The 14,850-nt window shown below is 46.4% G+C and overlaps 1 protein-coding gene across 2 annotated transcripts; it reads right to left on the reverse strand.

Moving 5' to 3' along the window:
* Positions 1-555: 555 nt before the first annotated feature.
* MSL1 (MSL complex subunit 1) lies at positions 556-13,662 on the reverse strand. Of its 2 annotated transcripts, XM_059147395.1 has the most exons (9): positions 11,773-13,662; positions 9,072-9,295; positions 7,650-8,032; positions 5,689-5,736; positions 5,169-5,233; positions 4,471-4,538; positions 3,706-3,830; positions 3,464-3,536; positions 556-3,082 (listed from the first exon to the last, which is right to left on the reverse strand). In XM_059147395.1, the coding sequence occupies exons 1-9, from the start codon at positions 12,538-12,540 to the stop codon at positions 2,992-2,994; spliced, it is 1,845 nt and encodes a 614-aa protein (XP_059003378.1). In that variant the 5' UTR covers positions 12,541-13,662; the 3' UTR covers positions 556-2,991. The 2 variants fall into 2 exon arrangements, with proteins under 2 accessions (XP_059003378.1, XP_059003379.1); XM_059147396.1 differs by lacking the exon at positions 5,689-5,736.
* Between the last annotated feature and the right edge of the window lie 1,188 nt (positions 13,663-14,850).

Consider the following 14,850-nt stretch of genomic DNA (forward strand, 5'->3'; position numbering starts at 1 on the left):
TCAGTGAGTTAAAGCCTCTGCCTTCAGCTCAGACCAAGAACTCAGGGTCCTGGGATCCAGCCCTGCATCAGGCTCTCTGCTCAGCGGGGAACCTGCTTCCCCCTCTTTCTCTGCCTACCTCTCTGCTGACTTGTGATCTCTCTCTCTGTCAAATAAATAAAATCTTCAAAAAAATGCATAGAAAAAAAATGAAGAATTAAAACAAAAGCTGGACTTCATTTGTCTGGAATGTTGTGAAGGGGAAATCATGTATTAAGGGTCAGACTAGATGACCTCCAAGGTCTTTTCAACTATGAGGTTTTATTCATTTAGACACCAGGCACCGAATATCCTATCCTAGGATATTGTTTTTAAAGTTGCCACTTACCATATATGTAAGGGAGAACACAGAACAAAGAGGGATGAAAAACATATGTTGTGCTCATACACAAAAAAGAAAATGGTGTATTTCTCTATTTTGTGAAAATGATTTTTTTTCTAATCTTTTAGTATCTACAAGCAGAACTGTTTAATGCTTCCCAATAAATCTAATAAATTGAAGCAGAAGTTCAAAAATTAACAGCCACAATAGTTTATTTACAATTGAACTCTTTATAAGATATTTACAAGACAACCAATTTTACACATCAGAAATGGTATCAAAAGTATGAATTACAACACAGACAACAATATGAAATGGGCATAAAACAAAGCTGAAGTGGACAGACAAGCAATTTCTCTTTTTAATTTATTAACACTAGCTTAAACTTTGTTAAAGAAAGAAACAAAGAACTATGTTTTAGGAGAATTGCAGGGCCTTTGCTGAAGATTGAATTTCACAGTGTTGTATCCCATGTAGGGAAAAAATAAGACTAATTTTCCCCCCACACTCTAACACACTGTAATTTCACTCTTGGAATTTTGCTAATCTACTCTCCAACCTCCTCAACAAACCTCAACATATCCGAATCAAAGGAGAACTGATCTAGAAGAGGGGACAATAAAATGAACGGTCCTAGGTAGAGGGATAACCAAGGAAATAGAATCCATTTAAGTCTGGCCAGATAGCACCTCATGGATTCCTCTTAGTTTAGCTCAAGTTCAGAATCTGGGGAGTCCCCTGGGCAGGGCACAAAGGTTAAATTTGCGAACCCATATCCAAATTAGGAATCCAACAAATGCTGAAAATCAAGAAGAGAGGAATCAGGAACAATGTAAAGAGACACTGATTGGTCTTTTTTTCTTCTTGGGCACATTATAAAGGAACATAACACAGGTCAGAGTAGGAAAGCCAAACAGCTTGCCATATTAAAATGATGGAGAACAAAGAAAATCTGGCCCAGTTTTTCTAGAAATCTCCTTCCTCCCCTTAAGGTGTGAGATGAGAGCCCCTAGTGGAGTAAGTCCTATTTCTCTCTACACTCTTACTGCAGTGAAGTTCACAGCAGGTTCCCTTGTGGAGAGCCCACTCTCCTAAGCAGATGGAGTTACAAATGAAAACCCATAGCCACACACACACACACAAAAGGAGAAATAAAAGCAGCAAGATCATCCAAGAATACTACATGTGCTGCCGGAATAATTCCTTTAAAAGTCAAACCCAGGGAGCACAGATCAACATGTCACAAAAATCTTTAGCAGTGGGAGGCCCCTGAGGAACTTTTCTTTTCTTCCCACAATGGTATCCCCATTCTCTCATGCTCCATTGATGGGCCGGCCACACACCCTACATACCTTGGCTTCTCCTCTAAAAGTGCTAATAATCTGGGGACATACTCTCTTCAAGGATAAAAGCCCCTACCTTCTAGGAGATTAGACCCCTACTTGTTTTCACACAATAGTCATGAAGACTAAAGAAAGGCAATTCCTATATATTTAAGACCAGAGGTCTTGGCTCTATTTTCCTTCCAGATAGTTACAGGGATCTTACACTGAGACCAAAGTGGCCTGAAGTGCTGTCCTGAAATTTTTTAACAAAATGGGAAAGGGGGACCAAGATGATATACATACAAATCTATTTTTACAAAGTGAATGGAGAAGCTCATTAGGTACATCTGTTTGTTTCAAGATGTAGACATTTGCCAGCCAAAGGAAGCACATATTTCCACATTCACCCCCCACCCTCCCTAAATCTCTATCCCACCACCAAGAGCTCAGCTAAAAGAATAAAGCCCAACTAAGGAATACTTGAGAAGTGATGTGACACAAGGACATCTATACAGGTTCTGGCATGCCATCCTCAAATGTCAACTGCTTTTGTTTAGAGTCATAACTTGCCCTGAACTAACCATCCCCATTCTCTTTTCCAAGGACTTTATTTCTTGAGGAATGGAGGAAGAAATTCAGTTGCCCATTAACTAAGAAAATAATCACAGCCCAAATCCCTTCCCACATGGCTTTATCACAGAATAGTTTTAAGAGAATAACTGTCTTTTCGGACATTTATCTGCCAACTTTTCAATCTCTCTTCTACCCTGTGAAGATGACTTGCTTCATCACTTCACTTTTTATTCCTCATCCGGTCCTTAAGCTCATGGTGAGGTTTTGTTTGTTTGTTTTGTTTTAGGGTAAACACCACTATACTCAGACTCTAAGGTAGGGTATACCAGGGCGAGAAGAGTGCCATGCAGGCACAGCTCTAAAGGCAGGGGTTGCTTCATCTTCCACAAGTCTAATGAAGAGAGCCCTTTTACCCCTCTAACGTAGGCAAATGTATAGAAGCAGACCCCTGAGGCTTCCGAATCTGCCATCCTATAGATTTAGCTTGAGAGCTCATTTCCCCAAAAAGGGAAAAGAAATCCCAATCACCGTCCATAATTCACAATTAGCCCAATGAAAGAGTTTTTGTGAAATCAGAGCAATGAAAACAAAACAAGATCAAGGGAATATGGAAGGGCATTATCAGCGAATGATAACATACATGAGGACATAGGTCACATATACAGGTCTCTGCCATTCTCTGGGAATGGCATGCTACAACTATCTGAAGACAGAAGGTTCTTGCCAGCCCAGCTATTTCCTACACGTCCGGTGAGGTGTTTGCTTCTTCTGGATCTCCAACCTGCATCGGCTACGCTCATCCAACCAGGGCAGCTCAAAATTCCTGGCAAAGAAAGGGTAAGGAAATCAATTTGGAAGACAAGAAGGGATTCTGTGTGGACAAAAGATTAACTCTAAAAAGATACTCTGCCCCTCACCACTCCTAACCTTGACTGTCAAGTTCCAAATTTAGAATGTCTCAAAGCCAGAGAAACAGTGAGCTATTAAAGTGACTAAATAATCTCTTTCTAACTCAAAAAGCAATCCTTCTAATTATTTTATCACTGCAAGAGTTAGTTGCCCAGATAGACTCTTCTGTCAAAGAGTCATGGCTATTCCTGAGCCACCTGTTCCACCTAATATCTAGGCTTTTATGAGGTCTAAAAAGGAGGTAAAGTGCAGGCTACCTGAGAAGGGAGGAGGGGGTGGAAACTTTTATACTTACTGTGGAGTTAATTTGGGTAATGGTCGTCCAAATGCTACAACAGGCAAGAAGGGGGTAATCATCAAACTTTCAACTATGGAAGAAAGCCAAATGGGACCTTGTTAGTGACACAGAGGGGAAATGTCTGGCAACTACACCTGCTCCAAAATGCTGTTCATTCATTCAGAGCAAGTTTGTACCATAGAGCCTCGCACCCTTTTCCTTCTTTGAAAAACCTACTCTTTTAGATAGACAAAACTTACCGTCATCTGGCTCAGGGAAAAATGAGGTAACCTCAGGCTCAGATTCCTGAATTCCTTTCTTTTTATACATTCTGAGCTGCAGTCGTTGTAAAATTCTTTGTTCCCTGATCCTCTGAATATCCCATCTGGGAAAAACAAACCAGACAAAACAAACAAACAAACCCAGTATTACTGAAAACCTGCTCTATAAAAGCAACTAACACAATCCAGACACTAGGGAGACCTGTGCTGACTCTTTTCTTTCTTTTTTAAAGATTTTATTTATTTATTTGACAGAGAGAGCACAAATAGGCAGAGAGGAAGAGGCAGAAGGAAAAGCAGGCTCCCCACGGAGCAGGGAGTCTGAACTGGGACTTGATTCCAGGACTCTGGGATCAGGACCCAAGCTGAAGGCAGATGCTTAACTGACTGAGCCACCCAAGAGCCCCTGTGCTTACTCTTCTTAATGGGGTAGGGAGAGTGGAGGTAGTAAAGTGAACTGTCTGCCAGGTCAGGAAAGAGCTGTTTAGGTCCAGCAGTCCAAATCATGCATTGATGTTCCACAGAGAGTGGAACTAAGGAAGGGCATACACAAAGAAAAAGAAGCCAAACATCTTTACTTAAGAAGCCAAACATCTTTACAACTACCACTTCAAACGAAGATACTCAACCAATTGCGATGGCAGTAATTTAAGTGTGTTAAGGGCTCCAGGACTTTTCAGAGCATGGATGAGAGAAGTTAGGGTCCAAGGGCTCAGCTGTTCCAGGATGAGTATCTCGTCTCACCTTTTCCTTCTCTTCTCATCCAGCTCCAGTTTTGCATGCCGCTTCGAAAACACACTGTCATCCAGGTTCTGTGTAAAGAACAGCAGCTGATAAACAATTTATCATCATGTGACACATGTGTATACGAACTCATTTCCAGCTTCCAGGAATGTCAGATCTTTTCCCTGCAGGTCCACCTGAGTCTGTAAGTTCTATGGATGTCATGGGAACCTCTTGGTAACGGAATCAACAAAACACATACTCTTCTCCCCACACCCACCCTTGCAGATGGTCCAAACTTAAAAATTATTTAACTTTCCAAGGTGAAAATCATGTCAAACTGAAACAACCCCAGAGGCTTGAGGTAGGGAGGCAATCCTTCCTACCTCCATGCCTTGCAAGAGTCTGAGTTTTAAGAGTCAAATGAGTCTGAAAGACATAATTTTGTTGCTGAGTGGCACATTCTAACTTTTCTACTTAGCATGAAATTTCATTTTGTTTTGAACAATGCCTAGCTATTTCTTTTTGAATAAATCATTTAGCCACTCTGCAACTCAGTTTTCTACATAAACAAGAGTTGGGCTAGATAATTGCTCAAGTTCCGTTCTGGCTTTAGAGTTATTTAACCCATCCATCCTGTCACTATAACACATTCAAGTTAAACCTCCATTTCTACTCTGTGTCTCACTTCCCTCTGCTGACAGGTCTTGGGTACCTACCTCCAAAAGGTCTGAAGGATTTGGGTCCCTTAGAGGCTCTACTGAGTGGTCCCTCCAAGAAGGAACTGAAAAAAAAAAAAGAAAGAAAAAGAAAGGGAGGAGGGGTGGAACCACCCTTAAATCCAAAGTCACACAACCCTCCTACTATTCACTAGGACAAGAGGCCTCTTCCCAGATAGGACAAAGTTACCAAGTGATAGGAATCCATTCTATGGCCTCACCTGAAGCCACATTCAGTGTCCTCGCTATGGTATAAAAGAACCTAAAATGCCATTGCAGTCTGCCAAACACAGGAGCACAAAAAACCCTAAGCCAATACCTGACAATTCATATAATGGATGCTATTGCAGTTCCTGAAAAACAACTGAAATTTGTAGTCATTTTGAAGTCTATAGTGTAATCATACACCAAAGAATCTCACTCTCCCACATCCAGCTGATGGGAAACACAGCTCCCAACCATCCACCATCCCACCAACCCCCACCCCAGGCCCAGCCAGCACAATTCCTATTCTACTCACCAGCCAAGACTGAAGTTTCTCCTGCAACACTTGATGGCATCAGACACCCTAAATAATGCAGGAAAGAAGAATCATCTCAGTGTAAAAAGAAAAAAAGCCCACACCCAAAATGGAGGAAAGGATCATCACTGAAGTTCTCACTAGGAAGCCATTTTGGTTTTTTTGAGTTGCTCTTTTGAGAATTTCTCTCTGGGGGAGGGGAAGAGGGAACAACAGACAAAAGAAAAGAAAATAAGCCCACCACTTTTTTTTTTACACTGAGACGACTTCTTTTCTTCATTATTTAGGGTGGTTTCCCTGCAACAGTTGATGGCCAAGGATATCAAACCTTAAACTCAGAACATGGCAGGTGAGTAAAAGTTGACCCTATTTTTCAAATAAAAGATCAGTGTTCTCAAAACTTACATATGTAGTCTTCTTAAACAGCTCCCTCCTCCCTCCAAACAAACTACCTTGCTGGTCCAGCCTGAACAACATGCACAAAGACTTTGGCTTCCTTAGAACAAGCCATTGAGCTTCCTCTTGAGATAGGGGCAGCAAGAATAAGGATTCACACGTTTATTCACAACTCAGGCTCCTCAAAGGGCTGGGATTCCCCCCAATCAGACTCCTTCTGTACTGCTATCCCCACAATCTCAGAGGTGTTTGGATTTTCTGTACTAGGGCAGAGAGGGTTTTCAAAACAGCCAGTCAAACAGAACAGCTCTGGACCAAGCCATTTCCCAATCCCGGATGGGAAGTTGCTTCACAGTTTCTCTTAAGTTGTTACACAGCATTGCCATGGCAGCAAGAAAGTTAACCGTTAAGGATGAACCTGTTCAACTGACTGAACCAACAAAAAACCTGAACCTAGATCAGGATCCTGGTCTAGCTCATGTATTCAAGTGTGAGGCCTAATGAATTTTAGATAGTTAAGAAGAGTAATCTATCTTCCCCCACTTAATTTTGTCATCAGAACAGCCAAACAAAGCCTGGAGAATGCTCTTGTCTTATTGGAATGGATTCCCATCCCCATCCCTGCTAGGGCAAGACACAGTGGTAGAAACCTGGGGCGGTGGCTCTATTCAAGAAGACTTCCCCCACCATCACCCCGGAGCGCCCGCAGTGACTGTCACAGACTAACATTACACAATTGAAGGCACATTGCAGTTACTGGTTGATGTAGGAGATAGGGGAGCATTTCTGTGTGGAAGCCATAAAGAAAAAAAAAAAGGGAATGAAGACCAAGGTCCCGTACCCGACACCCTCCCCAAGCAGCTCAGATATCCCAAGATAGTCCTTATTGTTTGAAAAATAGTTTGTAGACCATTTTATTTAAATATATGAACAACCAATGGGCTACTGCAATCCAAGTAAACTCTTCACATTTAGAACCTTTGTGAAGTATAGTAAGATAAAGTAAGACTGTTGGTCTTTGGCAGATTCCTCCTGCCCCCCAGACCGGGACATAGAGATACAGATAAATGTTTATAAAGTTAAAGAGCGGAGGCCCAGGTGAAATTCCCCACCCCAAGCTGGCTCCCCAACCCAAAAATTACCATTGGCCCCTGAGAACACCCAAAGACCACCCTCCCAGGTTTCACACAATATCAATTGCAGGAACAGTCGTGCATGGCAAAGTATAAGTTCTATGCATTTCACAGCACAGAAAACCCTTCTTTCAGAGGGCATGCAAGTTGCCGGAGATTACACCCCCAAGTCTGGTGCTCTTGTGATGAGCAACTTACTGGCAAACACATCTCCCAGTGTTGTAAGCAGGCAAATACATTGAGCACATTTTGCTGTAATTCCATCTATTTGCAATGCCTGCACAGTGTCTGTCTCTGGCTGTTAACTTACTCATTCTTGACAGAACTCTGCTTTATTGATTGCACTTTTTTAAAAATGCCAAAGGCATTTTCACACTTGTTAGCTTGACCGCCACCACTAGGGTATAAGAGCAAGTGTTCTCTATGCCTTACTTGCTACAGTCTCCTCCTTCTTTGGAGAGGATTCCCGTAATGGTAACGGTGATGGGGGAGGCTGGTGCCAACGACACAAATACATTTCTGTGGTGGAAAGGTACGGCAAATCTTCTATCTCACTTGAGAAGGCTTTCTCCTTGGGATGGGTGCTGGGTCCCTTCTGGGGAGTGGAGAGTCTTGGCGGGGTGTCCACTGAAGACCGGGGCTTTTCTGGAGTTTCTTGGCTCCTCAATTCACGTTTACAAACAGTTTCAGATAAGGAACCACAGGGTTCCTCTTTAATGGGAGAGTGCTTAGGAGTTTTTGTTTTGACTTTTGAAAATTCAGGAGCCAGCTTTTTAACAGGAATCTTTCTTTCTGTACTTCCAAATGGGGATTTCCTATTAGATAGGGAAGAAAACATTATAAAATGTATTGACTCTTGATAAAATCTTATTTGATTACATTTGGGGGCAAGAGAACAAACAAGTTCAGGTATCTAAATATCTAAACATCTGGTTCAGTTGGCAGTCACAAGCAGGAACAGCCTCATGCTTACCAGTATATGTAACAGGCCCTCAGTTAAGTGTTTGTTGAACAAGTGAGTTTCCATGCTTAAGAACCTCTAATAGTATCTTATTGCCTACTAAATCTAAGAAGGTTCCTATTTTATTCAAGACCCTTTAGCTAACATTAGGTGCCACTACTCTGTGGCCTATTTCATTCCTATCAACCAGAGACCAGTCTCTTATTTTTCCCCCAAATTCTATACCATGTTAGTTATAATCTCTATTTGTTTTTTCTTGCTATCTTTTGGCTTTTTCCCACCAATCTCCTTCCCTCCACCACTATTCCTAGAATGCCACCTCCTTTTCTTTTTACCAACCTAAATTCTATACTTCTTTTTCAAGATCCATCTCCTCCTTAAAGTTTCACTATTCTACCTCAGAATGAATAATCTTTAATGTCTCTGAATCTTACAAAACTCAGTTTATATCACCATTGTCTACTTTCCTATTTTATTGCAACTGAATTCCGAGTTTACACCACCTTCACAACTAGTCTGACTTATGTCTTTGGGTCCAAGGACAGTCAGATCTTACTTCTTTATCCACTACTACCTAACATGATGAAGGAATTTAACACTTCCTAATTTGAAGTGAACTGCTATAGTTTTAAGAAACTCAGCCATCACATTTGTTGCCCATTCTCTTTATGATGTACTCTACATTCTGTAATTACTACTGTGACCGAAATGTTCCTAACAGATTTTTATAGCCTACAAGAATGTTTCAAGATAGTTTCTCAGAAATGGAAGACCTCATAATTCAGGATAAGGTGGTATTAAAACTAATTCATAAATCCTAATCCCCTTCTCTCAGTTACTGGAAACACATGTTCTCATCATGTCCAGACAGTGTAACAAAGTGATCAGCACACCTTTTGTGTCCCTTTCCACTCCGCCCACAAGAGAAAGGCTTGGGAGGCAGAGTCTGGGATGTCTCGGAAAGCTCCGGCTGGCACTCCAGTTTAATTTTCTCGGATAGCTCCGTTTCCTCTCTCTCTTCAGTTTCATAGCCCTGAAACAGCTTGTGCCTTTCTTTCTCGTTATCCTTCTTTACCAGCTGCATCCGCCTTTCCATACGTTCAATCCGAGCAAGGAGCTAAAAGAAAGAGTGCCAAAATGCAGACTTAAAACACAAAAAAAATTATACCCAGGTACTTAGCCCCATTTAGGCATCAGTATGGTCTTCAGCCTCTTTCCCTAGACCATAGTAATTCAACTTATTTTTAACAGGCATTAATCTCAATAGTTTTTCCTTAAACACGATACAGAAGACGAGGTACTCTGCTTAATTTTAGGGCTAACCTAATAGAGGAGGGGCATGGGGGAATTTGTAGCTCATTCTTTTGAAAGAAGATCCTCTTCTCTGGGAGGGGCCACAACATGCCTTTCAAATGGCATGGTCTCTCTACTGCTAATCATGTGGCTCCAAGTCAGTTTGGGAGTTTTCCAGAATTAACCTTATGTTCTTTTAGGAGGCCCTAGGTTTCTCCAAATCCTATCCTTTCTACTTTCACTCCAAAATGCTATACACAAGGGCAAAGTCCAAACAGTATATTGAGAAGGAATGAAAAGCTCACAGTCACAGTGCCATGAGGGATTGCAGTGTTATTTGAAAGGGGTGTACAGGGCATTTAAACAATGAACACTCAATCTGGAAGAATTATAACCAGTTCCCATCGTCCCACTGATCATGAAATATGCGTATTTCTTTGCATTTGAGAAAAAAATCTACCTATTTATCTAAATATTAATTAAGCCAAATCTTTTAACTTTAATTAAAGGAGAACTACATAATCAAACTGAAAATGGACGTCTTTAGCATTGAAAACTTCACATTTAGAACGTTTTGAGAAGAGGTGCCAACTATGCTATTTAAACACTACCGTGAGAACTTTATTTGGGTAGACAGCAATATTAATGTTCTCTTCATTATATCTACTTAGCTGCAGTGATTTCAGTAGAGGCCAAACAACAACTGGAATAAGAGAAACAAGCTTAAGCAATGCTAAGACTGCAATACACAACAGAAACAGTGAATGCCAAGTTCAGACTGATACTCTATCCTTAACTCACCCCACTTTTCCTGCCTGGGGAAGTCTGCAAAGGGGTCACTACCTCAGGAACTCAGCAGAAACCTCCACAATTAGCAGAGAGCCCCCCTGTCAGCCATACTGTCATTTCATTTCATCTTGTTTTCATTCACAGCCTTAACATTACTTAACCATGGTCTGTGGGTGACATTTCCTTGATTTCTTCCCCATCACTGGTCCTTCTCTCCCCCCTTCCCATGTAAGGATATGATGTGTTGTAATTACAGTACCATCACACCCCTAGACTGCAGTACAGTAGCTGAGCAGTGCCACCTCCATGTTGAGTAACTTCCACAAATCAAGACCATGAGATATTTTGATGAGACCTGCCCCAGCTCCCATTCCACCTTGCAGAATGCATTCTCCAATAAAAGAGCCCGATGCCTGATGCAATTCATTTGTAAAGCAAAGAAAATAAATAGCCCTCTGCTCCCCTGCTTAGCCCTTGTGCGCAGGCACACAACGCCAAAAAGAGAGAGAGAAAAGGGGAGAGGAAGGGAGGGAGAGAGAGAGAGAGACTGCTGCAGCCTGAACACAACAATTGTAGAAACCATGTTTATTTTTAGGCAGCTGTGAGGTATGCTAGCACAGTAATACCCACCGCCACCCCCCCCCCCCCACATACACATAGCTTTCCTGGTACCTGAAAGGTTATGTTTTAACGCATAAGGTGCTCTTGACTACTGCTGCAGTGAAAACAAGCCTATATAGCCATGCTCCTCAGAACTACAAAGAAATAATAAATTACTGCCCTACTATCTTAAGATTCTAAAACAGGGATTTTGGAGGGAGGGGGTCTACTTAGTACATTTAATAAACTCACTTTCCCCTCATGCCTTAAAATCTACCAGCCCTTCAACACCATGCTTATACAAGGGAGCTAGCTAGTCAGTGGGTCATGTTTTATAACTCAGATTCTTATTCAAAACTGTCTGAAATCAAAGGCGGTGGTTCTCTTCATATCATTTAAGAAAACTAAAACAGAATTCCACTGTGGATCACCTCTACCTCTCTGGCAGTTAAAAGGCCTACTGCCCTCCTATCTAAAGATGCTACAGCAGTGCAACAGCTGCTCTGTCCCTCTCTAAAAATGCATTTCTAACGCAAAAGCTCTTTCATTTAACCCCTTCCACAAAGCCACCACATATGCATCCCACCTTTACATATTTAACCCTTCACAAATCAGGTCTTTTCCCACTCTCCACGTCTTTCCCACAAGTCTGGGACTGTCATTTTAAATTAACCCTTTGGCACCTGAAACCTCCCCTCCCCCTCCCATTGGGAGGTTGCCCTTTAACCCTTCCCTCCAATCAGACGTGTCTGTGAGCCTGGTTCCCAAGGACCCAACACTTAAGATACTCCTTTGCTGGTGGCCAACCCTCTTACCCCTAACCAAGGGATACCTTAACCTCCTACAGCCCCTTCCCCCGAGCATGCGCACAACTCGCTCGTCGTCCCGAACGTAAATTAACCCCTCCCGTACCGTGTCTCTCTCTGACTTCAGCTCCTCGATCTCCTTTTCCTTGGCCTGCAGCTGCTGCTGCTGCTGTTCGATGAGGTCCAATTGCAGCAGAAGAATCTGTTTGAGGCAGGCGGCCTGACTGGAGGCTCCCGAGCCGCCGCCACCCCCGAGAGGGCTCTTCCTCATACTCTTCCATCTGCCCTCGCTGGCCGCCAGGGTCCCGGCGGTGGCGGTGGGCGCGAGGGGTGGCGGCCCCGGCAGAGGTAGTGGTGGGGGTCCCGCCGGGTCCGAGGCGGTGGCAGCTGGGGGAGCCGCCCCACCCTTGTCCCCAGCCCAGGGCGTAGGCTCTTTGGCCGCCGCCACGAGAGAGCCCGTCTGAATGGGCAGCACCGCCTGATACTTAGGTCGGGGACTGCAGCCGGCTCCCGCGGCCGCTGGCTCCCCCCCAATGCCGGCTTGTTTGGTGGCCGGGGGCGGACAGGGCAAGGGCACCGAGCCGCCCCAGCTCTCTTCCTGCTGCCCGGGGGCCGCCCCGGCCGGGAGTAACAAGCCCCGGCCCTTGCCGCCGCAGCCGGCCGGGGAGGGCGCGGGGCTCCCGCCCTGGGAAGAGGCCAGCGGGGGCCCCGGCTCCTTGAGCTTACGGTGCCGGGGGAGGAAGTGGGCTTCGGCCGCCCCGGGCTCGTCCTCGGGCCCGCCCAGCGCCGCAGCCCGCTCGTAGTCCAGTCGCTGCTCAGGGTTGCCGCCGGCAGGGGCCGCGGCCGCCTTGAACACTGCGGATCTCATGGTCATAGTGGTCCGGAGCAGCGCCGGGGACCGAGACGGAGGAGGGGGTGGGGAAGGGGCGAGGTGTGGGGGGTCGAGGACGGAGGAGGGGGAGGGGAGTTTGGCGGGCTCGCCTCAGCAGCGCGGCAGCAGGCCTTGGCTAGCGCGGCTCCTCCGGGGCCCGGGCGCCATCCCGCCGGCGTGCGGAGAAGTGGAGGCCGCGGCTGAGGCCCGCCGCCGGCCCATGGGGGCCTCGCCGCCGCCTCTGCTGCCGCCGCCGCCGCCTTCGCCTCAGAGGCAGGAGCTCGCACCCAGCCGCCCCCGAGCTCATCCCCGGAGCTCGCTTCGGCCCCCCCTGGCCCGGCCGGGCCCGCCTCGTCTCCCCACCCCACACCCCCCCTTCCCCGCCCCGGCCCCCCGCCCCGGAGCTCGCCTCAGCCGCCCCGAGCCTCCATTTTCCCCCCGCTCCTCCTCAGGAGGGGTGGGAGGGATGGGTCCGCCCAAAGCCCTCCTACTCCGGGAGGGGGTCTGTCGCCTCCCCTGGGGGTCTCCGCGGCTCGGGGTCCCCCTCCCCCACAGTCACCCCCAGCGCCTCAGCGTTTCCCTTTAAAAAAACGGAGCCGCTCGCAGCCGCCACCGCCGCAGCCGCCGCTGACCAGAGGGCGCATGCGCCGGGCGGGGAGCGGGCGGGAGCGAACCGGGAGCGGAGAGGAGGGAGGCGGGCCGCGCTATTGTGAAAGGGGCCGCCGGCGCCTCGAGGGGGGCGGGAGGGGGCCTCGGGGGCCTTGGAGGCTGGGGGCCGGCGAGGGGAGGCCAGGGATGAGGGGCGAGGACCGAGAAGCCCGCGGAGGAGCGCGGCGAAGGTGGGCTGCCGAGGGAGGGGCGACCCGGGGGAGGGTCAGGAGGAGGGAAGAAAGGGCGAGGGCGGCGACGGGCAGATGGAGAAAGCGGAGGCTCGCCGGGAAAAAGGAGAGCGAGAGAATGGAGCGTAGAAGAGGGCAGGGGGCTTCAGGAGGCAGACGCGCCCTTCGGGGCAGTGGACCGAGCGAGCGCTCCACGTACCCGGGCCTCCGCTGGCCGGTCCCTTCCCCCGGCACCTTGGCGGCCCGCCCGGCCCTCGCCGGAGGGGCCCCTCGGCCCCCGCAGCCCCGCAAGCCTCCTGGACCAGAGTCAGGATTCGGGCTCCTGTCTGAGCCTGTGGGTGTTTCCTGGGGGTAGAATTCTAACCCCTCCACCCCCTCCACTCCCCACCAGCCCCACTCTGGTCTGGGAGAGAATGAATTTCTTTGTCTCTGAGGGATCCAGACCAGAAACGGAGGGACCTCTGGTTCCCAGAGGGAGGAAAATCCATGATGTCTGCTGCCTAGGGAGTTCTTGCCACAACCTCCCTGGAATGAAGTATTGCCAACTACCAACAGTTATTTCCCAACGGCCATCTCCCCAGCCTTCTTAAGTCACTTCTAGCATCTGCTGGAGGTTCATGAAGGGTCAAAGCCAAAAGAAAATATCAGAAGGGATATTTATCACTTTTTTATTAATAATCTACACCCACCGTGGGGCTCGAACTCAGGACCCCGGGATCAAGAGGCACCTGCGCCTCCGCTGTATTCAACCAGGCTCCCCAGGGATTTTAATTTTTACTGGGAATAGGAATACTTTAGGGTATTCTCTTATGCGGAGCACTTCTTTCAATCTCTCAGTGTTCATTGTATGTGTGTGTGTGTCTCAATTTCCATGCAACTTCAGCCAACAAGTCCTCAATTCCTCCTGGAAAAACTTTTTTTTTTTTTTTTTTTTAATTTATTTGACAGAGAGAGATCACAAGTAGGCAGAGAGGCAGGCAGAGAGGAGGGGGGAAGCAGGCTCCTGATGCAGGGCTCAATCCCAGGACCCTGGGATTATGATCTGAGCTGAAGGTAGCGGCTTAACCCACTGAGCCACCCAGGCGCCTGGAAAAACTTTTTTTTTAAGAATTTCAATTGATTGTTTTTCTTTTCTGTTGAGGTGTATTTTTTTTTTCCAGTCTATATGAAAATGGAGATGACTAACATTCTTTGGCCTAATACGAAAACCTCTAATTAAAACTGTCTTGGCCTTGTGGGCCTGAAGCACGAAGCACTGGAAATTTTAAACAAGTGGGTGTGAATGTGTTAAGAAACCAAGAGAACCCCAGCCCTCTTCCACCAGACTGTATGGCCTAAGATCTGCAAGGAAAGTATTAGGGTTAGTGATACCAATAAAGGGGGTGCTGGGGATGGTGGTCTCTTTCAGTGTTTAGACTTTCAGTACCATCTTTAACTGATGTCAGACTCCCAAATTTAGGGGCAACTGGGTGGC

Source organism: Mustela lutreola, chromosome 15, assembly GCF_030435805.1.
Source record: "Mustela lutreola isolate mMusLut2 chromosome 15, mMusLut2.pri, whole genome shotgun sequence".
NCBI lineage: Eukaryota > Metazoa > Chordata > Mammalia > Carnivora > Mustelidae > Mustela > Mustela lutreola.